At 35.7% G+C, this 27,309-nt stretch overlaps 1 protein-coding gene and 1 long non-coding RNA gene across 4 annotated transcripts in view; one reads left to right on the top strand and one right to left on the bottom strand.

Moving 5' to 3' along the window:
* LOC116699797 (uncharacterized) overlaps positions 1-791 on the bottom strand; it is a 7,862-nt gene extending 7,071 nt beyond the window's left edge. Inside the window, exon 1 of the long non-coding RNA XR_004334507.1 lies at positions 780-791. This is a non-coding gene — a long non-coding RNA (uncharacterized LOC116699797). The remainder of the gene's footprint in view (positions 1-779) is intronic.
* A 794-nt stretch (positions 792-1,585) lies between these two features.
* Positions 1,586-27,309, top strand: part of crema (cAMP responsive element modulator a) — a 28,811-nt gene continuing 3,087 nt past the window's right edge. The window contains exons 1-6 of one of the 3 annotated variants that reach the window (XM_032532555.1): positions 1,586-1,702; positions 3,883-3,988; positions 4,529-4,660; positions 10,604-10,692; positions 10,792-10,931; positions 12,300-12,467. In XM_032532555.1, coding sequence (XP_032388446.1) covers positions 3,887-3,988; positions 4,529-4,660; positions 10,604-10,692; positions 10,792-10,931; positions 12,300-12,467 — 631 coding nt within the window. In that variant the 5' untranslated portion in view covers positions 1,586-1,702; positions 3,883-3,886. Of the gene's footprint in view, positions 1,704-3,882; positions 3,989-4,528; positions 4,661-10,603; positions 10,693-10,791; positions 10,932-12,299; positions 12,468-15,650; positions 15,805-15,869; positions 15,984-27,309 lie in introns of those variants that run through there. The other 2 variants (XM_032532556.1, XM_032532557.1) reach the window with 2 other exon arrangements.

The raw sequence follows: 27,309 nt of genomic DNA, 5'->3' as shown, positions 1-27,309 counted from the left end.
GGGGAATGACACGCCGCAAAGGACTCGATTTCTTACTATTTCTGCGTGGTCTTTAAAACATTAGCAACATTAGCAGCATTAGCAACATTAGCTACATCAGCAACATTGCATAAGTTACTGTAGGACAAATCAGCGGAAAATAAGAAGACAAAGGAAAGGGGAAACCATATGAAATTGTCTTCTAAAAAAATCTTTGTTGCTGTTTTTTCTTCATACTGTTGTTGGATTTTTGTGTACAATGTACATAATACAAATAAGTAATGCAACCTCTCTATCATACTCTTGTACTATACATAAACACCTTATTCACTTATTGCTGAATTTCTGTCCCCCTGTTAGAGATTAAGGGAGGGACGTGTCCATGCAGAGCAGTGCTCTTTGACAACAGCGGGGGCAGGGTTGGAACCGTCCCCCCCCTGCCGGCATGCAGGAGGACAGATGGTGCTGGGCTCAGCCAGAGTCCCATCTAAATAAAGGAAATTAGAGAGTAGTAACAGAACAGATTGTACAGTCCAGCCACAGTACTGTACACACCTTTATACATCAGAATGAAGTAATATATATATTATCCATACCTGTATGTTGCTGTAGTTGCTGAATAGGCTGTAGTCTCTGTATAATATATAATATATACGTTGCTGTAGTTGCTGTGTAGTCCCTGTGTATTTTATATGGCCAAATAACTTGAAATGTGGAATAGATAAGGATGCATGGTCACATATTGTATTAAATATGGGGAGGAGTATAACAGAAGCTAGGGGAAGAGATATCCTATGTACAGTACTGAACAGTGTGTACTACACACCCATATAGGATGTACTGGGTCACTAGGACAGTTTTATTACAGTAATCAACTCAAGATACACTCATTAACTTTTAATCTTCACTGCTTACTGCTGCTAGAGATGTATACTTATTCTACTTTTACACACTTCCTGTCGTTTCTTTTAGTTTTTAAATGCTTAAAATATTACATAACCCTGATGTCAGGATAAATTGATCCTGTTGCATGTCTGCTTTTTAAAGTGTTGTTGCTTATTTCAGCCAGTAGATGGCAACATTACTCTGGTCTGGAAACATGGGAGTCACCATAGCAACACACTGAAAAAATCGATATGAGATTTGCTCTGTCGTCTAATTCATATATTACTGCAATCTTGTTTCACTTTTGTGTTTTTGAATTAGAAATTATGTTAGCTTTAAAATGCCCTACAGTTGGTTTAGTAAACATGTGACAAGCCTATAGGAAGTGATAGCATACCTGTTCATATTCATACTTTCTCTTCCTACAGTTAACAGAATATATTTTTAAAAAATATATATTTTACAGGTGAGTTGAACTGTATTTTGTATGTGGTTTGTTTTGAGGAAACCAAGTAGAAACGCTCTTTAAAACAATACATTCAAATATACTGAACACTTTTGGCTTATGCAGCAGTACAAATCTCTTACATTTTGCTCATTTAATACTTTTAAAGATCATTTGGGTATGTTGGCCGCGGGTCGTTCACGCCGTGCACAGCGAATGCGGAAGTAGGTGGGACTGACTCATCCTGCTCCACCTAGACACTCTTTTGACGTTAAAGTGACTCGTCGGTCGACATTTTGGGCACAGCATCATCAGCGCTGACGTGCAACTACGTGTGCGAAGGCCGTCCACCCAAGCTGTCACTAGTGACGACGCAGACTACGTAAAACTTCGGTAAGTCATACAAAGCTGTCACTTTTTTTGCTTCGCGCCACTCGGCCAGAGGCGAGGGACAGAGTGGGGACACGGCGCTGCCGGAAAACGTCTCCTTAAAACTTTCCTCTGAGAACAGCGCCGTCAACATGGAGGAAAAAAAGAAAAAGTCCCGCTCGGCTGGCTGGCAGCAGCTGTTTGTGCCTGAAGGGAACAGAGCTGCGTCAAGTCAGCCCAACAAGATGTCGGATGTTAAAGCGGAAGGTGTCTCTGTCTTCAAAATAAAATATCCCTAATATATACGAAAAATACTAATGCTTCCATTTTTGTTCCAAATTCCTCATACATATACCCTTTACGTTCATTATTCATGCATCGCGTTGATAAAAGTATATACCTTTCAAAATAAAAGTGTTTAAACCGGGGAAGTTATAACCACAGTATCATTTCCACGTTGCATTAGGCCTAACGTTACTTTGTTCAACTTGAGAATTCAAAGTGTATTTCATGTTGACTATATTGTCCTCTCTTAAATCTTTGGACTTGGTGTCATCCAGGACCTACAGTTTTTGAATTATGCTTTACTTTAATTAATTTTAATCTCATTGATTTTCCATTATAAGAACATAAGTTTCACTCTTCCAGCAGCAGATAGTAGACCGTATGAACTTGAGATGTGAGTGTTTGAACGGATGTTTATCAGACAGACCCATGTTCATTTTTGTGAACATATTGGGAAATATTTGAAGTACAATTTCCGTGACTGTGACGCTGGCTGTTGACATCTGTCAGGTATTTTGTGATCTTCATCCTTCAAACTTACAAGCAAGGGAGTTACTCTGGCATGGAGTAGTGCTGCTCGTTAACTATGCCCTTGTAGCCGAGCTGCACCAATCACATCTGTGTATCTGATATAGGCGGGGCCAGAGGGGAGCTGCACCAATCACATCGGTGTATCTGATATAGGCAGGGCCAGAGGTGAGCTGCACCAATCAAATTGGTGTGTCTGATATAGGCGGGGCCAGAGGTCAGCTGCACCAATCACATCGGTGTGTCTGATATAGGCGGGGCCAGAGACCAGCTGCACCAATCACATCGGTGTATCTGATATAGGCGGGGCCAGAGGGGAGCTGCACCAATCACATCGGTGGGCCTGATATAGGCAGGGCCAGAGACCAGCTGCACCAATCACATCGGTGTGTCTGATATAGGCGGGGCCAGAGACCAGCTTAACCAATCACATCGGTGTGCCTGATATAAGCGGGGCCAGAGGCAAGCTGAATGGATGACAACTGTTTAAATCTAGCAGTTAGCTGCGCTGGTGTCTAAGCGAATGGGGCTCTGGATACATCACCCCGTTTGGGGTTGTGATTGGTTGTAGTGTTATTCAATTGCGTGCAGGGACATTTTCAAATGCACGCTTGGTGCCGCCCCGCGAGATGGGCGACTTTCATTACTTGATGTCAGACCCTTTATCCTTTCAGATTTGGGTCTGGATTTCCAGGGTAGTGTTCATGGGCATTGGTTGGGGTTAGACATTTCACCTTGAGTGGTTAAGGTTAGGGGATTGGTCAGGGGATAGGACCTGTACATGTAAGCATGGACGCCTGGCCAATAGTAGTGTGTGAATGCTATTGAAGGGCGGGTCTTGGCGTGGCCATAGTGGGATTTGTAATATCGCATCCCGACCATGTGAACGCTGGCATTCGGAAAAACAATGTATTCACGGTGGTGGTCTCTGATATTCCCAGGTGGCATGAACGCACCATATACCAAATGTGTTTGTTATGTTGTGCTGTTCCAATGACACATTTTCATGAAAAGGTTTTTATTCAGGCTACCTACATTGGTTTTGTCTTGGTAAATCATGTTTCAGATTCAGACTTTAAAAAATAACTCTTCAATTTACAACTTTAAATGCGTTTTCCATGTAGAAACACCCTTTAAACCCCCAAACTCAATAAAAACAAACACATAACATTAGGCGACAGCTTGGAAAACAAAGAAAATCCAAGTGTTTTGCAGGTTATATATTATGTAGTCAGGAAAAACCTTATCGGGGGTGAGGTGCTGTATCTAGTCCTGGGAGCAGCAAGTTTGGTATCAGATGAAAAGATAATCAATTGTTTGGGATCTCTGATGGTGGTATTGGAGAAAAAAATATAAGGAAGTATTAAAGCTCTGCTTGTCTGTGTGTTTAGGTGAATGACTATGGACATGTCAGTCACGCCTCAGCTGGACAGCGGTTTGGACAACTCGATGACGGATGGAGAGGAGAACTACAGTGAAGACAGTCTGTCTCCCCAGGTACACACCAACCCCTAAAGTGTTCAATTCAAACGGACAGAGGAGATACTGCAGGGCATCCATGTCACTTCAACACTTCATGGACTATTGTTACACAGGAAAAGAAAGTGCTAACATAATGCTGGTTCTTCCATGTCAGCCATTCACACTAAAAACCCAATTAAAATCACTTAGAGCATTTCACTAAGAATAAGCTCAATAAAAAGGCATTTTTGCCTACACTATATATATATATATATATATATATATATATATAAAAGCCAGACACTATATTATACTTAATTTCTGTGAGCTGGAAATTTAGCACTTCTAAGCACACTTAGATCTTGCTGATTGGTTCTCATAACGGGCTGGATGGATGGCGCACTGCCATAAGTCCATGAGGCAAATGTCCGTGATTACTCCACATTTTAATTGTGTTGTTTTGTAAAAAAATAATAATAAATAAAAAATAATTTTCTGAATCTGCAAGCTTCTCTGTCTGTCCGTCATGTTTACCCCTGTGGATCTTGGCGTGATTGTCTGGAGTTGTATCTGCAGGTGTCTGTGGCAGGAGAGTCTCCTGGTGCGACTGTGGTCCAGCTGTGTGATGGTCAGACGGTGCAGGTCCAGGGGGTGATCCAGGCCCCTCAGACCTCTGTCATACAGTCCCCACAAGTCCAGACTGTCCAGGTGAGAGCATGCAGTGGTCGTCGATGTAATGATTTGTACTCATGTTAAGCTTCAGCTTCTTTTTCTTAAAGCTGATGCCTGTCTGATATGCCTGTCCAAACGATGCCATGTTAGGAAGTACTACAGAGTAGCGCCTGACCGATATATCGGCGGGTGGATATTATCGGCCGAAATTAGGCATTTTTCAAACTATCAGTGTAAGCATTTATAATGGCCAATGAATGAATATTTAAAAAATAAAATAAAAACGGACAAAACACTCTTCACCCATGTTATGAGTGTTGGTGTTGCACAGTCTGTCCACCAGAGGACGCTCTACAACGTCCCTGTTAGTGATGGCATTGCATAGTCTGTCCACCAGAGGACGCTCTACAACGTCCCTGTTAGTGATGGCGTTGCATAGTCTGTCCACCAGAGGACGTTCTACAACGTCCCTGTTAGTGATGGCGTTGCATAGTCTGTCCACCAGAGGACGTTCTACAACGTCCCTGTTAGTGATGGCGTTGCATAGTCTGTCCACCAGAGGACGCTCTACAACGTCCCTGTTAGTGATGGCATTGCATAGTCTGTCCACCAGAGGACGTTCTACAACGTCCCTGTTAGTGATGGCGTTGCATAGTCTGTCCACCAGAGGACGTTCTACAACGTCCCTGTTAGTGATGGCGTTGCATAGTCTGTCCACCAGAGGACGTTCTACAACGTCCCTGTTAGTGATGGTGTTGCACAGTCTGTCCACCAGAGGACGCTCTACAATGTCCCTGTTGGCAACTGATTTTTTTGTTGTTGTTATTGTGTTTTTGTTCAAAGGGCTTCAAGTTTTTATTTTTATACATTTTATTTATTTATTTTTATGCATATTTTATAAAATATATATATCGGATCAGATATATCGGAATTTCGGATTTTTAAATCACCAAATATTTGTATCGATATGGGTCGGGCTCTACTATGGAGTCCCTGTTGTCTAATGCAGGGCGTCTGTTAATAGGATTGATGTAAGCAGTAGGATCGGAGATTTAGGCTCTGCAGTGTAACCTTCACATTGAGGAGACGCTGAGTCTGGGGAGGAGGACGGCTCCACCAGGTGTAGACACATCAGGCAGCACCGACCTGTGGGCTGGACGCTGCAGAAAGTCTGAATCGTCGATGGTTCCCGTTGAACAATGCGCTGTAGATGCACAGATGTTTCCCAGTTTGTAGTTTTGTAGATGGGAAATGAAATCACGTTTGATCAAGTACCATGTTGCAGCAGATTTCCTCACAAGTGCAGCTTGGTTTGCAGAGCACATGTTCATTTGTCATATCATGACAAGTATTTTTCAGAGGAAACAGGTCAGGAAGGACATCCTATCTGTGAACTGCACCGTGAAGCAGCAAGTGTCAACCACAAAGTGGTTTTCTAACTGATTTCAACTCTTACTCTGTACTTCATATCAGTGAGTTTCATCTATGACGCGTCCCACTTAATTGTGGTATTGGCTGAACTTTCACAGTAACAATGACATTGTCATAGAAATGAATATCCTGTACCATTAATTCTTAAAGCACAGTTCTGATTGAGCTATTGTAATAAAAGTTATATAGTTCTTATATCCCTGAATATGCAGAACGGGATGCATAAAAATGACAAATGAAGTCATTTAGCTACTTTTATTAACTTGATTTGAGAGCATAAGCCTAACAAGCATAGGTGTAACTTTCACTCACATAAAAATCCATAAATGGACGTGGACACACGCCTGTTTAACTTAGCAGACATCAGACTGGTCCTTTGTCTGGCGCAGACATTGTCCTCTAACAGGACCAAAGCAGCCTTTGTGTTGATAATGCTTAACCCTTACGCACCAGCGTGTGAGTCATAGAAGCTTACTTAACCCTAACCTTAACCTTTACATAACCCTTATAGATTCCTCTTTGTTATTATTCCAACAATACCCTTGGGGTGGCAAAATGTAAACCTGTTTATTCATGCCGCAGGGATATTATGCTTGGAGAAAAGAGGGCGTTAACTCACACATTCACAAATAATTACACAGTAGAAGGATAAGACTCTCTGTTGAGTCTTGTGAAGGGCTGGATCAAAACAAAATGCTGCTTGGTTTTCTTCTCTTTCACGAGTTATTGTATCAGACACATCCCAGTTAACTCCCAGAGGTCTAGGTACGGAAAAGCAACGCCCTCTCAGTGATAACATTTAACCTCAAATATTCAGTTCAATTCAATTTTATTTATAGTATCAATTCATAACCAGAGTTATCTCAAGACATTTAACAGATAGAGCAGGCCTAGACCACTGTATAATTTACAGATAGAGCAGGTCTAGACCTCTCTATAATTTCAGATTAGAGCAGGCCTAGACACTGTATAATTTACAGATAGAAGCAGGTCTAGACCCGCTCTATAATTTACAGATAGAGCAGGTCTAGAACGTCTATATTTACAGTAGAGCAGGTCTAGACCGCTCTATAATTTACAGATAGAGCAGATCTAGACCGCTCTATAATTACAGATAGAGCAGGTCTAGATCGCTCTTAATATACAGATAGAGCAGGTCTAGACCGCTCTATAATTTAAGATAGAGCAGGTTAGACCGCTCTAAATTTACAGATAGAGCAGATCTAGACCGCTCTATAATTTACAGATAGAGCAGGTCTAGACCGCTCTATAATTACATGTAGGAGCAGGTCTAGACCACTCTATAATTTACAAATAGAGCAGATCTAGACCCCTCTATAATTTACAGAATAGAGCAGGTCTAGACCACTCTATAATTTACAGGTTAGGCAGGTTAGACCGCTCTATAATTTACAGATGAGCAGGTTAGACCACTCTATAATTTACAGTAGAAGCAGGTCTAGACCGTCTATAATTTACAGATAGAGCAGATCTAGACCGCTCTATAATTTACGAGTAGCGAAGTCTAGATCGCTCTATAATATACAGATAGAGCAGGTCTAGACCGCTCTATAATTTACAGATAGAGAGGTTTAGACCGCTCTATAATTTACGATAAGCAGATCTAGACCGCTCTATAATTTACAGATAGAGCAGGTCTAGACCGGTCTATAATTTACAGATAGAGCAGATCTAGACACGCTCTAATTTACATGTAGAGCAGGTCTAGACCTCTACAATTACAGATAGAGCAGATCTAGACCGCTCTATAATTACAGATAGAGCAGGTCTAGACCACTCTATAATTTACAGATAGAGCAGGTCTAGAACCGCTCTATAATTTAACAGATAGAGCAGATCTAGACCGCTCTATATTTACTGTAGAGCAGATTAGACCGCTCTATAATTTACATGTAGAGCAGGTCTAGACCGCTCTATAATTTACAGATAGAGCAGGTCTAGACACTCTATAATTTACAGATAGAGCAGGTCTAGACCGCTCTATAATTTACAGATAGAGAGGTTAGACGCACTCTAAATTTACAGATAGGAGGTCTAGACTACACTATAATTTACAGATAGAGCAGGTTTAGACCGCTCTATAATTACAGATAGAGCAGATCTAGACCGCTCTATAATTTACAGATAGAGCAGGTCTAGACCGCTCTAAATTTACAGATAGAGCAGATCTAGACCCGCTATAATTTACATGGAGAGCAGGTCTAGACGCTCTATAATTTACAAATAGAGCAGATCCGACCACTATAATGTACAGATAGAGCAGGTCTAGACCCTCTATAATTACAGATAGAGCAGGTCTAGACCGCTCTATAATTTACAGATAGAGCAGATCTAGACCGCTCTATAATTTACAGTAGAGCAGATCTAGACCGCTCTATAATTTACAGTAGAGCAGGTTTAGACCGTCTATAATTTACAGTAGAGCAGATCTAGACCGCTCTATAATTACAGATAGAGCAGGTCCTAGGCCGCTCTATAATTTACAGTAGAGCAGGTCTAGACCACTCTATAATTTACAAATAGAGCAGATCTAGACCCCTCTATAATTTACAGATAGGCAGGTCTAGACCACTCTATAATTTCAGATATAGAGCAGGTCTTAGACGCTCTATAATTTACAGATAGAGCAGGTCTAGACCACTCTATAATTTACAGATAGAGCAGGTCTAGACCGCTCTATAATTTACAGATAGAGCAGATCTAGACCGCTCTATAATTTACAGATAGAGAGGTCTAGACGCCTAAATTACAGATAGAGCAGGTCTAGACCGCTAATAATTACAGATAGAGCAGTTAGACCGCTCTATAATTACAGATTAGGCAGATGCTTTGACCCGCTCTATAATTTACAGATAGAGCAGTCTAGACCGCTCATAATTTACAGATAGAGCAGATCTAGACCGCTCTATAATTTACATGTAGAGCAGGTCTAGACGCTCTATAATTTACAGATAGAGCAGGTCTAGATCCGCTCTAAATTTACAGATTAGAGAGTCTAGACACCATAATTTACAGATAGAGAAGGTCTAGACGCTCTATAATTACAGATAGAGCAGATTAGACCGCCTATAAATTTACATGTAGAGCAGATCTAGACCGCTCATAATTTACATGTAGAGCAGGTCTAGAACGCTCTATAATTTACAGATAGAGCAGGTCTAGACCCTCTATAATTACAGATAGAGCAGGTCTAGACCGCTCTATAATTACAGATAGAGCAGGTCTAGACCGCACTCTATAATTTACAGATAGAGCAGGTTTAGACTACCTATAATTTACAGAAGAGCAGGTCTAGACCGCTCTATTAATTTACGATTAGAGCAGATCTGACGCTCTATAATTTAGCATAGAGCAGGTCTATGAACGCTCTATAATTACAGATAGAGCAGATCTAGACCGCTCTATAATTTTAATGTAAGAAGGGTCTAGATCGCTCTATAATTTACAAATAGAGCAGATCTAGACCACTCATAATTTACGATAGGCAGGTCTAGGACCACTCTATAATTTAAGATAGAGCAGGTCTAGACCGCTCTATAATTTACACAATAGAGCAGATCTAGACGCTCTATAATTCATGCGTAGCAGATCTAGACCGCTCATAATTTACAGCTAGAGAAGGTCTAGACCACTTATAATTACAGATTAGAGCAGGTCTAGACCGCACTCTATAATTTACAGATAGAGCAGGTCTAGACTACACTCTTTAATCTACTAACACCCAATAATTTCAGTGATAAGTGTTGTACTTAAGTATCAAAAGTAAATTTCTGATATTAAATGTTCTTAAGTATTACAAGTAAAAGTAAAAAAAAACGTTGATTATGAACTTTATGACCAAAGGTGTGTAACGTTGTCTTCATCACCATTGTTGGGGAGGTCATCGTCTGTTACCATGGCAGCAGAGCCTACACCAGGTGCTTCTATGTCATTATGCTTCCTCCTCTTCTTCTTTAGTTTAGGCCTTTCGTGTTTTTTGCCGCTTGGCAACAAACAGGCATCAGGTCCCCAACTGGGATGGAGCGTAGGAGAAATGATTCGCCAAACCTGCTTTTCTTCAGATTTTATTTTGTAGTAACGAGTAACTAAGATGCTTAGGGGAAATGTAGTGGAGTAAATGTAAACGTTTCCAGAACTATAAATAACAAAGTAAAGTACAGATACTTATTCTACTTAAGTATCAAAGTATGTGTACTCTGTTACATTACAAAACTCACTGTATTAATATAAGACGTTTTATAATAAAGTAACGTAGCAACAGTATAACGGCCTACAAGTCCAGCTGAGATGATGATGTCATTAAACACACAGCTGGTGGGATCCTTTACTCTTTCTAAAATTGGAGGATTTTTATTCAGTGAGTACTTTTACTTTTGATACTTTCTTTTCCTGATTATACTTGCATACTTTTACTCTAGTAACATTTTCAGTGCAGGACTTTGACTTGGAACAGAGTACTTTTTACAGTACTTCCACCACTATATTGTGGGTTCCTCACCACGTTGAAATACTGCTTGTATTGTCCAGATTGCGACTGTAGCAGAGGTGGAGGAGGACGAGGCAGTCACAGACACACACAAGGCCCGGGTGCTTCTCTCCAGGCGTCCATCTTATCGGTGAGAAGACTTTAACATTAAACAAGAGCGTGATAAACAGCAGAGAGTGTGTCAAGTGTAACTGATAATGTTGAGCTGTCTGTGTCTCTTCTCCCGCAGGAAAATACTTAATGAGCTGTCATCGGATTCGCCGGCGGTTCCTAAAATCGATGAAGAGAAGACGGAGGAGGCGGTGGTCTCCAGCGCTGCCTCAGCATCAGTACCAACGTCCATCTACCAGACCAGCTCAGGACAATATAGTCAGTACACACAGTACTCGCCTCAGCACGTGCAGTTCTGGTTCATCCACTCTCTCAGTCTACCGCTCTATAAGAGAAGACAGGATAAGATTAGATTAGATTAGAACAACATACCAGACAGCCCGGCATACAAACAGAATATACAAGAAATAATAAATGTGAAGAACAAGTTTCCAAAAAATAAAGAAAATACAAAGGAAAGAATGTACAAACCTGTATACAAGTGGGGAGACCTTTTCTACAACTACTTAAATAATATTTATAAAGATGAGGGTAAACCCAGTGTTTGGGAAGTTGCATTTAGGGCAGTATTGTGACGTCTCAGAGTCTTATCTAACACTCGGGGCTGAAGAGTTAAAAAGTTATATTGCTTGTGGTAGGAATGATTTATAGTAGTGGTCCGGGGGGGAGGGGGAGGGGGGGTCTGGGTTATCCATGATAGATAACAGGCTGTTCCAACACAGCTACTGTCCATGTCCATGGGAGACTTACAAGTAGGGCTGCTTCATCATGAAAAACATCATAGTTACAATTATTTTGGTCAGTGTTGAACTCACAAATATTTAACACGATTACTCATAGACTTTGTTGCATTATTGAACTTAAAACACAAGGAAACACTTTAACAAATCAACAGTGAAAACATCTTGAACTGTGACATTTCCTTTCATACTTTCACTGTCAGCGGTTTGAATTCCCCTTCACACCACAGGACAACGGTTGCGTACTCTGCAGTACAAACTGTATGTCCATGTACTGCATGTCCATGTATGTCCGTCATTTTCAACGCCTCTTCCTGAGAGCCTCCTTTCCGTTGGAAGCGCGTAACCATGGTTACCCCCGCTGACCTCAGCTCTTGCCACATTACTCTTAAATTACTGAAAAGGTAAAAAACTAGACCAGCAGTCAATATTAGAGCATTATTGACATTACAGAGCTCCTTGTTATGAACGTTGTCGTAATTGCCGCATTGCATTGTGGGATACTGATGCTGGTGTAGTGTCCAGTGTTTGTATTCTGTAATATTCCACCTAAAACAATTTTGCAATTCACATACTATTTCTTTCTTTGTTTGTAAGGTTTCTGACATACTAAAAAATCTCGCATAACGTTAGTGCTGACTGAATAACATGTTGGAATGGAATTTTGGACGCAACCACAATAAGAGTTTTTTTGCAAAACGTAATATGCAAATAATCGTATTTCTCGAATACATTGTCGTACGTGATGGTTAGGATTTGAAATTGAAATCGCGATCAAAATTCGATTTATTGCACAGCCTCATTTACAGTGCACTTTCTATGAATAAACCTGATGATAGCTGACATAACATAACTCCCACGTTGCTACTCTGCTGACCCCACACAGTTGCGATCACCCAGGGGAGAGCCATCCAGTTGAGCAGCCTTGGAGTGGAAGGCCTCCAGGGGGCCCAGACCCTGACCCAGCCTGGGGCCACAGTCCTGCAGTGTGCCGCGCCGCCCGGAGACTCCCAACAGCAGTTGTACATCCAGGGAGGACAGGTGCTCGTCCAAGGTAGGCTTCAACCCAATGACATGTTTTCTACACTTCACTATCAGGGAGGGTACACAGCCCCTAAACAGACGAGATTTTGCTAGCCTTAGCTAGAAAAATATCTCATGCTGTTGTGAGCATGAGATATTTTTGCATGCGCACCAGAAAACATTTTGTGCGCACAAGAAAAAAAAAAGTACTGTCATGTCCCCTTATGGGCTCCATAGTACGGCATAGGGAGGTCAAATATAGTTCAAGACAATCAAGTAACTTATAATTCTTCGAATGTAGATACACATACAGTACATCAGTATTTACGTTTTCATAAAAGTTGAAAGAAATTGAAATGACAGTGTGATTTTTGCGAGGACCTGTAACAAACAATTTTCTTTTTCTGTAGTCTGTAGGATAGGATTTGTAGGCAGGGACATCTCTGCAGCACCACAATACTTCATCAGAACGGTTTGACACATATTTTGCCTTTTAACAAATACTACGCACACCGTGCGATTTTGATATTTCACTGGTCCATATTGCATTTTTGATACAATTGCAATTAATTGTGCGGCTCTAATGAGAAGTATACATTTGTACTGTAATATCAGCTAATATCAGTCTTTGTTTGACAACAAAGGAAACTCTTTTGATGCCTTAAACCTGTTTTAATACAATATATATTTAAATCCAAGATGGAAATGGAGACAGGGCTTACATACTTTGTGCATATTTGGCACCATCAGTGTTTGCTTTCTCATATAACATGTGTTTGGTGATCAGCTGGGAATGGGCTTGTCTGCTCTTGCGCTTTTTGTTGTTGCTGCCCCAAGCTAAAAATCCAACATGGCTGCTCAGTGCGTCACCAGTTGTGAAAGCTGTAGTGACATACAGTTTCTAAGCACTTCTTTGTTATTCAGACGTACACGCAGCGCTGTCCAACTTCTATCTGTCGATGTGTTGTTACACTGTCTTGTATGCACAAAGGCAGAGCAATGCGTTGTTATCAACTGGCATTGCTAACAATGGCTAACCTGGCGGCTAGAGCTAATGAAAACAGTGAAAATCTGACTTGTAAAAATGGAACGCATTCAACTCGGTTGTACTGTCATTCACACCTTTGGCTTCCGAGTTCACTGGCTCATCTCAGAAATGGGTGGGAACAAGGAAATGTCTGAGCACAATGGAAGCTGCTCAACCTGAGAAACCAGGAGGACTACTACATAAGTCTTTGTTACGGTCGTCTCCTTTTTACATTATGAGACACATGCCAACACTATGCTGAGTAAGGCTCAGTACTACGCAAGTTTTTACATTTTTTGCATGGTGACTGAATAAATTACTACTGGCTTAAACTTAAACTAGTTTAGGTAATATGGACAGGAACAGATTAGGTAGGCCTACTTTTTGCCTACCAAGTTCTTTGCCTGCTTTTTAAAAAACACTGCTATTGCTGTTACTGGAAATGAAATCTATATCCACGATTTGGGATCGCTCCGGTGCTGCAGGACATTCCCCCAGATTCATGTATTTTCTGTATCCTTACTCTGACTCTGTGTTGGCGTTCTAACCTCCGGTGGATTCCTGAAACTATGGTTACCTGGTCCTCAGATCTCTGCAGGGTAAATCCAGACAGCTAGCTAGAACTATCTGATTCGCATCTGGGACTATGGGTTACCTGGTCCTCAGTCTCTGCAGGGTAAATCCGACAGCTAGCTAGACTACCTGTCCAATCTGAGACTATGGTTACCTGGTCTCCAGATCTCTGCAGGGTAAATCCGAAGCTAGCTAGACTATCTGTCCATCTGAGGACTAGGTTACCTGTCCTCAGGTCTCTGCAGGGTAAATCCAGACAGCTAGCTAGACTATCTGTCCAATCGTGAGACTATGGTTACCTGGTCCTCAGGTCTCTGCAGGGTAAATCCGACAGCTAGCTAGACTATCTGTCCAATCTGAGGACTATGTGTTACCTGTTCCTCAGGTCTCTGCAGGGTAAATCCAGACAGCTAAGCTGACTATCTGTCCAATCTGAGGACATGGTTACCTGGTCCTCAGTCTCTGCAGGGTAAATCCAGACAGCTAGCTAACTATCTGTCCAATCTGAGGACTATGGTTACCTGGTCCTCAGGTCTCTGCAGGTAAATCCAGACAGCTAGCTAGACTATCTGTCCAATCTGAGGACTATGGTTCCTGGTCCTCAGGTCTCTGCAGGGTAAATCCAGACAGCTAGCTAGACTATCTGTCCAATCAGTTTTCTCTCGCACTATTACTAACTACTAGCGCCGCCCAGGACGGTTATGATCTGTTTAAAGAAACGCCGATAATCCAGAGCAGGTTTTTCTCCCATCCCAGAATGCTGTGTGGACTAGCCAGACCCTCCTTCGCTTGCCAGTGTGTGGACGTTCTGGAAATGTAAAAACTAATTTTAGATCTTCATTTGGCTGAAGTGTTTTTAAACCGGTCTTAATTTTCCTAAGTCCATGTAAAACTCCCTCTAAAGCTTATTTTCATTTTATTCTGTGCTGTTGTTGTTCTTTCTATCTATAGTCCAAATATAATTTGCTGTTTATGTAGAGATTATTATTGCTCCAAGCTGCTTTTTATTCAATTTTAAAACATTTATTTACTTTGCAAATTGCACGTTTGGGACTCTGCATTTTGTTGTACTTTTATGTCACGATAAAGGTCTTAAATTAAATTAGGAAAGGTCTTAAAAAGTCTTGAATGTGACTTGGTAAAACCTGCAGCAGCCTTTGAAAAGCATTCTTCCAGCAGTGATCCATCAGGCAACCGAGTGTTTAAACGGCAAATTTAATCTTTTCACAGGCTTTGTTGAATAGAATTCAATGATATCAGCTGTGGACGTGTTGTGATGACGTTAAACAAATCCAAGCAAAAACCTCAATTATCTTTATTGTCCTTGATCCCTCCTCCCGTCTTTTAAGACACAAACACACACACACACACACACACACACACAATGTCTCCAATCAGGGCGCGCAACAGTGTTCACGGCAGCCACTCGGGACACAATATCCTCTTGTTTGTTGAGCGACTCTCCAGTTGCGTCATCATTGCTAAAAATACAACCCCTGCACTATCACCTCCCCCTTTAGCTCCCCTCCCTCCCTCTCTCCCTGCCTGCAACAGCTCTGTGTGGTTCTTTGCTTCACCATTTTATCCGCGGGGGGGGAGGGGGGAGGGACTAATCCAGGGTGTTTTACAGACTTCAGCGGGGCAGGAGTGATGTCATTGTGATGTCAATGCCTGTAATTGTAATCAGGCTGCAAAGTTCAGGAGTTGACCACTCGCTTGCAGAGAGAGCTGAGAGGGAAAAGGGAGACGGAGACAGAGAGGTTGTAATAAGGAGACAGAGAGGTTGTAATAAGGAGACAGAGAGGTTGTAATAAGGAGACAGAGAGGTTGTAAAAAGCGAGAAGGATCAGGAGCAGCCGAGTGTTTCTGTGCTGAGGTGTTTTGCTGCCGTGGTGCTGGATTATTGGAAACAAGAGATGGCTGTGACTGGGGATGAGACTGAGTCAGGTAGAGTTTCTCTCATCTCACACTTTTATTTTACTCTTGACATATGTATGCATTTATTTGCACATGCTTGTCAGCTATGTTTCCCAATAAGGATTTTAAAGTATTTTTAAGCTTACACCTGCTAAAAAGCAGAGGGAAACGAATATGACTGTGAATATGATGATTTTTCCAACTGGAGAGACAACACTTTTTTTACCGCACAGGAATATTTATGAAATTTGAAAGACTTTTGAATGCACAAAAGAAAAAGTTCTTTGTGAGGAAAAGCGCTACGACAGGTCGTGTAGAGTTGTTAAAGAAAAAAGGAGAGCGCAGCTGTCCAGGTTGACAAGTGCTTGGTTGTTTGCTCCACTATGTTCCGACAGTCTGTATCTTGCTGTAACACACACCACACACAGCCACACACACGCACACACACACACACACACACACACACACACACACCACACATCACACACACACCACACACACAACACACACACACACACAAAAACATACACATACTAGTCACCACAATCTGTTCTCTGAACCATTCCACTGGCTGTGTCAGGCAGAGGGAAGGGGGGGTGGGGTTGGCGTAGGGGCGGGTGGCATGGGGTTAGTGGGCGGGGGGGTTAAGATAGTTTGTCGGTTGACGTCACTCCGGCTGTCCTGGACAGAGGCCAGGGAGGAAGAGAGAATGGTAAACGGCGAGTGAGGACGCACACACTGACGTCAGCACACCGCGAGTCACTCTGTTATCACAATGACAGAGAAAGTGTGTGTGTTGGTGTGGTGTGTGTGAGTGTGTGTGTGTGTGTGGTGTGTGTGTGTGTGTTTGTGTGTTTGTTGTGTGTGTGTGTGTGTGTGTGGTCAGAAGAGGGGGGTGTAGAACTTCTCATAACAAAGTGAAGAAGAAACTGAAAATGCGATGAACGCACCGCCTCACTGATGACTCAACTCAAACTGCACATTAACCACATCCTGGAAGCAGATTTTTCCAGAATCACTTTTAATGACTAATCAAATACACTGCTGCTTATCAGTAGCACACGTATTACCCCCAAAGAAATTTTTTTTTTTGAAAAATCAAAAAAAAAAACTTGGCTTGTTTTTCCAATGGGGGGAAAAAACCAAAGGTTATTAAAATTTAAATAAGTTTTAAAAAAAAAAAACCCTTTTGGTTTTTTTTTGTGGGGCCTCCAAAATAGAAGGTTGTTAAAAACGGGAAGAAGGGAAAACCCCCCCAAAAAGACTTGAAAGTGCTTTCCGAATTTAATTAAAAAACTTCTTAAAAAAAAAAAAAACGACCAAAAACCCCCAAAAAAAAACCAACCCCCCAAAACCACCACCAGCACCCAAACCAAAATATTTTTCCCAAACACAAATTTTTTAACCCCAGTAACGGTCGGCGGGGAAGGGGGAAGGGGGGGGGTTGTTTCAAAAACCCGGGGTCGGGGATGGGGGGGGGGCAAAGGGGGGGGTAAAAATAGGGTCGGTTTGGGGGCCCAATCCCTTCCAAAAAAAACCAAAAAGGGGGGGGAAAACAAAATTTTAAAAACAGCAAACAAACCTTTTAACCCCCCAACCCCCAATACTTTTAAAAACAATACGATAAAAGGGGTTTCTTTTTTTTTTTTTCCTTTTTGGGGGTTTTTTTGGGGTTTTTGTGGGGGTTTCCTTTACAAAGGGAAAATTTTTAAAAAACCTTCTAAAGGAAACCAATAAAAAACGAAAACAAAAGACACACCCCTTTTCAAAAAAAAACTCAAAACTAAAACCAATAAAACCACAAAACAAATTTTCAAAGAAAACCAAATACAAACCCCAACCAATCCCTTCAACCACCCAAAAAAATTTATTTTAAAAAAGTTTTTAAAAAATCATAACCCAAAAAAAATCTATAAAAGGGCAAAAAAATTTAAAAGGGAAACTTATCAACGAAAAAATTATAAACCCAGTTTAAAAATCCTAAAAAAGTCAAATATAACCCAAAAAAACCAATTTATACACGAAAAAAAATATTTCCCCCGGAAAAAAATCCTTTTTAAGAAAAAAATATAAAACCGTTTTAAAAGGGGACAATTCGCAAACAAATACTATCCAAGAAAAAATAATAAAAAAAAAACGCAAAAAGAATTTAAAAAACAAATTTTTTTTCAAAGAAACCCAAATTAAAACAGAAAAAAGAACCCAAGAAAAACCGCAAAAAAAAAAATTTACAACAGAAAAAAAAATTTACTTTTACAACAGCAAACAAATACATACAGCAAAAAAAATTTCTATAAAAAAGAAAACCCAAAAAACCATACAACGAAAAAACAAATACATACCGAAAAACCAAAAAACCTATACAAAAAAAAACAAAAACAAAAACGCAAAAAAAAATCCTAAAAACCCCAAAAAAAAGGAAAATCCACAAACAAAATTAAAACCCGCAAACCCAATTTTACTTTTTTTAACAAAAAGGCAAAACAAAAAACAAAGAAAAACAAAAATCCCAAACACAAAAAAATTTACTTTTAAAAACAGAAAAAACAAAAAACTATAAAACAGCAAAAAAAAAAATTATTTTAAAACAGAAAAAAAATTTACTATAAAAACAAAAACAAATACTAGAAAAGCAAAAAAAAATACTATAAAAAAGAAAAACCCAACTACTATAAAGCAAAACAAAACTATAAAACCCGCAAAAAAATGAAAAACAGAAAAAAAATACTATACAGAAAAACAAAATTTACATACAACGAAAAAACAAAATACAACAGCAAAAAAAAATAATCCCAAACACCAAAACAAAACTATACAAGCAAAACAAATCCCATACAACAGCAAAACAAAAAACATAAAAGCAAAACAAATACAAATAAAACAGAAAAAACAAATACTATACAACAGAAAACCCAAATACTATCCCCCGCAAAAAAAAGACTATAAAAAACCGCAAAACAAATACTATCCAAAAAAGAAAAAACAAAAACTAAAACAGTAAAAAAAATACTATAAACAGCAAAAAAAAATCCTAAAAACAGCAAAAAAAAAATACTATAAAAGCAAAACAAATACAAAACGCAAAACAAATACTTACACAGCAAAAAAAAAATAAATACACCCCCCCCCAAAAAAAAATTTATAAAAAACAGCAAAACAAAATTAAAAGCAAAAAAAAAACTATACAAAAAGAAAAAAACAATAATACAACAGCAATAAAAATCCTATACCCCCAAAAAAAATTACTAACAGCAAAAAAAAAATACATACCAAAAAAAAAAAAACCCTTTAAAAAAACAGTTTAAACAAACAATAAAAGAAAAACCCAAACATAAAACCTTAAAAAAAAATACTTTTTAAACCCAAAAACAACTATCAAAAAAATACAACAGCAAAACAAAAAAACCCAAAAGCAAAAAAAAATTTTACTAAAAAAGCAAACCCAAATTTACTATAAAACGAAAAACAAACTAAAAACCCCAAAAAAAATACATAAAACCAAAAAAAATTTACTATAAAAAAAAACTAAAAAACAAAAAAAAAAATCAAAAAACAAAAAAAAAATTTTACTATACACCCCAAAAAAAATTACTTTAAAACCCAAAAAAAAATACTACACCCCCAAAAACAAACTATAAAACAAAACAAATCCCTTTACAACAGCAAAACCCCAAATTTTTAACAACGCAAAACAAAAACTATACAAAAAAAAACCCAAAATATAAAACGGGAAAAAAAACAAATCCCTTTTACACAAAAAAAAATACATAACCAGCAAAAAAATACTAAAACGAAAAAAAACAAATAATTTTAAAACGCCAAAAACAAATCTATAAAAACACAAAAAAAATACTTTTCCAACACCCCAAAAAAATTTTACTATAAAAACCCCAAAAAAAAATTTATTCAACAGCAAAAAAAAATACTAAAAAAACAGAAAACAAATACTATAAAACACCCAAAACCATAAATAAAAAGAAAAAACAAATACTTTACAACACCAAAAAAAATTTCCATAAAAAATAAAAAAAATATTTATAAAACCCCAAAAAAAACCTATACACCCAAAAAAATTACATAAACCAAAAAAATTTTTTTCTATCGCAAAAAAAATACTTTTAAAACAGCAAAAAAACAATTATACCGCAAAAAAAAAATACTTTTTAAAAAACCCCCAAAAAAAATTTACTTAAAACGCGCAAACAAAAAAAACTATACAACACCCAAAACAAAAAATATACAAAACAATACAAAATCCAACCCGGCATAAAAAAATACTATACAACAAAAAAAAATAAAATACGCAAACAAAGACAAAACAAAAAAACCCCAAATCCCTTTTACCCCCAAAAAAAAATACTATAAAAAACCAAAAAAATACTATAAAACAAAAACAAATACTCTAAAAACCACCCAAAACAAAAACCTAAAACAGCAAACCCAAATACTATCCCCGCAAAAAAAAAATACTTCCCAACAAAAAAAACAAATCCTATCCCCAAAAAAAAAAATTAATAATCACCAAAAAAAAATACTTAAAAAGAAACAAAAAAAAATTTACTATAAAACCCCACAAAAAAAATACTATACAGCAAAAAAATTTACTAACCCCAGCAAACCAAAACTTTTACAGCAAAAAAAATTTACTTTTAAAAAACCAAAAAAAAACCCTATAAAAACGCAAAACAAATACTAACAACACAAAAAAAACCTTAAAAAACTTAAAACAAATATGTTTCCCCCTCAAAACAAATCCTAACCAAAACAAAAAAAGGGAAACAAACAGAAAACAAACCCATCAAATACAGCAAAAAAAAATACATAAAAACAGAAAAAAACAAATACTATAAAACCAAAAAAAAATCTTTTAAAACCAAAAAAACAAAATAAAAAAAAACAGCAAAAACAATACAAATAAAAACCAAAAAACAAATACTATACCCCCGAAAAAACCAAAATACTTTTAACAAAAAACAAATCATCAAATTTTAAAAAAAATTTACTTAAAAACCCCCAAAACCAAAACTACAACCCCCTCCAAAAATACTAAACAAAAAAAAAAATTTACTATACGAAAAACCCAATCCCTATAAACCCCCCAAAAAAAATACAAATCAAGAAAAAAAAATTTACTAACACAAAAAAAGCAAAAAAAAATAATTAATAAAACAGAAAAACCAAAATATCAAAACACCAAACAAAAACTATAAAAACAGAAAACAAATATTTATAAAAAGAAAAAACAAATCCTTTTTAACCAAAACAGAAAAACAAAACCCATTCAACACAAAAAAATCTATACACCCAAACAAATACTAAAAAACAAAAAAAAATACTATCCAAAAAAAAAAAACTATTCCACCAAACAAAAAATACAACACCCAAAACAAAAACATACAACGGGAAAACAAATACATAAAACAAATACAAACTTACACCCAAAAAAAATTTACTATCAACAAGCTAAAAAAAAATCCATACAGCAAAAAACAAATAAAACCCAACCGCACAACAAATTTTAAGAAAAAACAAATACTATACAACAGCAAAACAATACTATACAGCAAAAAAAAATTCCCCCAACACTAAAAAAAAAATTACTATCCGGGCAAAAAAAAAAAATTACAAAAAAACCAAAAAACAAAAATATATAAAAAACCAAAAAAATACATAAAAAGAAAAAACCAAAACTTCCCCAAAAACCTTTCGTAAACAAAACAATACTATAAAATCAAAACAAAATTTCCAACAAAACAAAATAATAAAAAAAAACAAATATTTTAAAAAACAAAAAAACCAAATAAATACAGCTAAAAAAATTATATAAAACACCCAAAAACCAAAAACATAAAACAAAAACAAAAAAATACACCAAAAAAAAATATTTTACAACAAAAAAAACAAAATACAAAAACCCAAAAAAACCCCCAAATACTAAAAAAAAACAGCAAAACAATACTTACAACAAAAACTTACTATTCCCCAAAACCAAACAAATACAACAGAAAAAAAAAACTTTTAAAAACAAAACCCCAAATACTATAAAAACGGGCAAAAAAAAAACTAACATAAAAAACCAAATACTTAAACACCAAAAAACAAAAAACCCAAAGAAAAAACCAATACATACAACCCAAAAAAAATCCATACAACACAAACAATACTATACAACACCCAAACAAACCTAAAAACCCAGTAAAAAAAATACTATAAACCAAAACAAATCCTATACACCAAAAAAAAAAATACTGCAGCAAAAAAAACAAATTTAAAACCCAAAAAACCCAAAATTATACAAAAGCAAAAAAAAAATACTAAACAGAAAAACAAAACTATAAAAACAAAAAAACCCAAATACAAAACAGCAAACCCAAATTACTATAAAAAAAGAAAAAACAAATATATAAAACCCGAAACAAAAAACCCTAAAATATTAACCCGCAAAAAAAAACCCTATCAAACAAAAAAAACAAATACTATACCAGCAAACAAAATCCATAAAACCCCCAAAACCCTTTTACTATACAAAAACAAACAAATCCTAAAAAAGAAAACCCAAAATACTATCCCCCCCCCCCCCCCCAAAAAAAACTATAAAAAAAGCAAAAACAAATATTAAAACAAAAAACAAAATTTAAACAGAAAAAACCAATTTACAAACAAAACAAAACAAAATACTTACAACGGGAAAAACCCAAATCCCATACACTAAACAAATCAACAACCGCAAAAAAAAATACTAACAAAAAAACAAAACTAACACAAAACAAATACTTTTCCCAACAGCAAAAAAAAATACTTAATTTTAAACAAAAAACCTTAAAAACAGAAAAAACAAATACAACCAAACAAAAAACTATAAAACCAAAAAAACCAAAACTATACAAACAAAAAACAAATCCTATAAAAGAAAAAACAAATACTTTTACAACAGCAAAACAAAAACTATCCCAAGCAAAACCCAAAATACTTCCCAAAGCAAACAAAAAACTATAAAAACCAAAAAAAAAACTTAAACCCAAAAAAAATTTCATACAACACCAAAAAAAAAAATACTATAAAACAGAAAACAAATTTAACAACAGCAAAAAAAATTTTTAACTATCCGGGCCAAACCCCAAATACTTCAACGGGAAAAACCAAATACATAAAAAGGCAAACAAAAAAAAAAACTAAAAACCAGCAAAACAAATTTTTTAAATAAACAAAAAAAAAAAATCCTATAAAAACGAAAAACAAATCCTAAACAACAGAAAAAAAAAACTAAAAACCGAAAAAAAAAACTATCCCAACCTAAAAAAAATTACTATCAGCAAAAAAAATTTTACTAACAAACAGCAAAAAAAAAATTTAGATAAAAACGCAAAAAAAAACTATACAAAAAACAAATCCCGATACAACAGCAAAAAAAAATCTAAACAGAAAAACCTTTCCTAAAAAACCCAAAAAAAAATTTATATAAAAAAGCAAAACAAATAAATAAAAACAAAAAAAAATAAAAACCAGAAAAACAAAACTATAAAAAAACCGAAAAACCCTTTTATTTATACAGCAAAAAAAATTCTACAAAAAGGCAAACCCCAAATCCTTTAAAAACAAAAAAAAAATACTTTTTAAAAACCCGGCCAAACAAAACATAAAACCCCAAAACCCAAATCCTATCCCAACCCCAAAAAAAAATTCTATACCCCAAAAAAAATTTCATACAACAAAAAAAACCCAATACATACAAAAAGCAACAAAAAAAAATACTTAAAAAACCGGGCAAAAACAAATTTTAAACAGCAAAACAAATAAATAAAACGGGCAAAAAAAAATACATCCCCCCCAAAAACCCAAAAATCCCGCAAAAAAAAATTTTTTACTAAAAACAGCAAAAAAAATCCCAAAAAAGCAAAAAAAAATACTTTTTACAACGCAAAAAAAAAAATATATAAAACCAAAAACAAATACTTTCCCACCAAAAAACAAAATACTAACAACCCCAAAAAAAAATACTTTTAAAACCAGAAAACAAATAAATACAAACAAAACAACCCAAAAACAATACGTCAACACCAAAACCAAAACTTTTAAAACCAATAAAAAATACTATACGCAAAACAAAACTATACAAAAACCCCAAAACAAAACCAACAACAGCAAAAAAAAAATCCTTCCAGCAAAAAAAATTATTAAAACCGAAACCAAATACTATACAACCCCCCCCCCAAAAAATACTATAAAAACAAAACCCCTTTTAACGGGAAAAACATTTAAAAAATCTAAAACCAAAAAAACAAATATTTAAAAAAACAGCAAAAAAAATAAAAACCCACAAAAAAAATACTATAAAACCACAAAACAAATATTTATACCCCCCAAAAAACCCAAAAAACATCAACAGAAAAAACAAAGACTATCCCCCGGCAAAAAAACAATAACTATAAAAAAAGCTAAAAAAATTTACAACAACAGAAAAAAAAATTACTAACAAAAAACCCAAAAATTATTTTATAAAAGCAAAAACAAAAAAAATTTTAAAACCCAGAAAAACAAATACTAACGCAAAAAACCAAAAAAATATCCCAAGCAAAAAAAATCCCTATACAAAAACCAAAAAAAAATTCATACAGCAAAAAAAAATCCTATAAAAACAAAAACCAAAACTAACCCAAAACAAATCTATACCCAGCTTAAAATACAAAAACAGCAAAAAAAAATATATAAAAACACAAAAAAAATATTTATAAAACCCGCAAAAAAAAACTATAAAAACCCAAACCAAAAAAAATTTTATATACAAAAACCCAAAACCTTTACAAAAAACAAAAAAAAAAATTTTTAAACCAAACAGCCCCCCAATACTTACCAGCAAAAAAAAAATACTTTTAAAAACAGCAAAAAAAAATACTATACAAAAAGTTTTAAAAAAATTTTAATATACAACGGGAAAAAAAAATTTTAACTATCCCGCCAAAAAAACCCTTACTATACAACACCCAAAAAAACAAACAACACAAAAACAATCTATTAAAAAAGCAAAAAAAATACTTTTTAAAAAAGGGCAAAAAAAAATTACTTAAAAACCAGCTAAACAAATAAAACAACAGAAAAACAAAAAATTAAACAGCAAAAAAAAAATACATACAACGGGAAAAACCCAAATACTATAACGCAAAACAAATACATACCCCAAAAAAAAAATACTATTACAACACCCAAACAATACCTAACCCGGAAAAAACAATCTATACAAACCCAAAAAAAAATTACTATAAAAACCAGCCAAAAAACAAATATAAAAACCCAAAACATACATACAGCAAAAAAAAATACTATAAAAACCGCAAAAAAAAATTCTACAGAAAAACAAATACTAACAAAAACCAAAAAAAATTTCCTTCAGCAAAAAAAATACTTTTCCAACAGCAAAAAAATACTATACACAAAAAAACAAATCAAAACAGCAAAAAAATTTATTTTAACAACAAAAAAAATACTATACCCCCCAAAACCAATACAAAAACGCAAACAAAAAAAACTATAACCCTAAAAATACTATAAAAAAACGGCAAAAAATACTAAAACAAAAAAAAAAGCAAAAAAAAATTTTACTATACAAAAAAGCAAAACAAAAAACTATAAAAACGCAAAACAAATACTTACCAGCAACAAAAAAAAAAAACCCTATACGCAAAACAAAACTAAAACCAAAGCAAAAACAAAAACTATAAACAAAAAAAAAATAATAAAAAAACAGCAAAAAAAAATACAAAACAACCGCAAAAAAAAAATTACTAAAACAAAAAACAAATACTTTTAAAACCCAAAAAAAAAATACATACACCAAACAAACTTAACGAAAAAAAACAACAAAAAAAATACTAAAACAACACCCAAAAAAAAAATACTTAAAACAGCAAAAAAAAATACGAAAACAGAAAAAAAAACCTATCCCAACAGCAAAAAAAAAATTACATAAAACAGAAAAACCCAATACTATCCCAAAAAAAACCAAAAACCAAAAAATTCTAACAAAAAAAACCACTACTATAAAAAACCAAAAAACAAATACAAAAAAACCCGCAAAAAAAAACTTACCCCCAAAAAACAAAAATACTTACAACCCCAAAACCAATACTTTTTACAACAGCAAAAAAAAAATACATAAAAGAAAACAAATACTATAAAAAAAAAACCCAAAAAACCCAAAGTTTAAAAAAAAATTACTATAAAAAGCAAAAAAACAAAAAAAAAAACATCCAAACGAAAAAACAAATCTATACAACACCCCAATTTACAAAAAAATAACCCCCCAAAAAAAAAAACCTTTTACCCAAAAACAAAACTTTATAACAGAAAAAAACAAAACGTACAGCAAAAAATCTTTAGCAGCTAAAAAAAATTTCCTCCCCCAAACAGTTTTAAACAGAAAAAAAATACTATCCCACAAACCCCCAATCCTATAAAACCGCAAAAAAAAATAAAACAACGGCAAAAACAAATACTATACAATGCAAAGAAAGGGGGAAAAAAAGGCAAAAAGGTAAAACCGTTTTTGGGGTTAAAGGGGCCCATTTTTAAAACAAAATGTTTTTAGTTTTTTTTTTAGATTAAAAGGGGGGAAGGGAACGAGTTTTGAGGGGGGGGGGGTTTAGTGGGTTTCCTTTATTTTGCATGTAAAAGGGTACTGAGATGTGTTTAAATAACAACAGAGTTTTAAAATTGAAATTTTGGGGACCTTGGGGGAAACCTATAAAACCATTTTTTTAAAATGTTTTTATTTAAATTATTTAGTCACTTACACACTCGGGGAACCCTCCCTAACGGGACTACGTAATTTCTCTTTGCCCCTTTTCCCCCAAAAGGGACAAATTCCGGGATCTTTAAAAGGGGAGTCCCCTTTAATAAAACAGGGGGGACAAACCTTACTTTGTTTTTTTAAAAGGGGGGGTTTAGGGTCTCGGGGTTTTTTTTGGTTTTGGGGGTTTTTTTGCATCTAGGGGGGAAATTAAAAAAACCCGCCCAAAAGTCAGGGCCCTGGTGAAAGGGGTTTTTCCCAAAAATTTTTTCCTCGTGAAGGACCCCTTTAAATGGACCCCCAAATGGCCCGGGGGCCCCCCGTTTGGTAAGATCTTGTCACCCATCTGATAGGACTTTTGCTAGAGCACAACCAATAAAGGATTTTTAAGGCAGATACCAATGCAAATATTTGTTTTTTTTAAATCCAATTTTCCGATATAACGGCCAAATATACAATATTTCTTTTTAAAAATATAACATTATAAAAACAAAACATGAACAGATTTCCCTAACATTAGTTATTTGAGTTCTCACTAAAATAATATGATAATAATTTGTTTTCTTGTCACAA

The sequence above is a fragment of the Etheostoma spectabile genome, chromosome 12, assembly GCF_008692095.1.
Source record: "Etheostoma spectabile isolate EspeVRDwgs_2016 chromosome 12, UIUC_Espe_1.0, whole genome shotgun sequence".
Classification (NCBI taxonomy): Eukaryota; Metazoa; Chordata; class Actinopteri; order Perciformes; family Percidae; genus Etheostoma; species Etheostoma spectabile.
The sequence above is the reverse complement of the archived record's forward strand: the minus strand, read 5'-3'. Positions and strand labels throughout refer to the sequence as shown.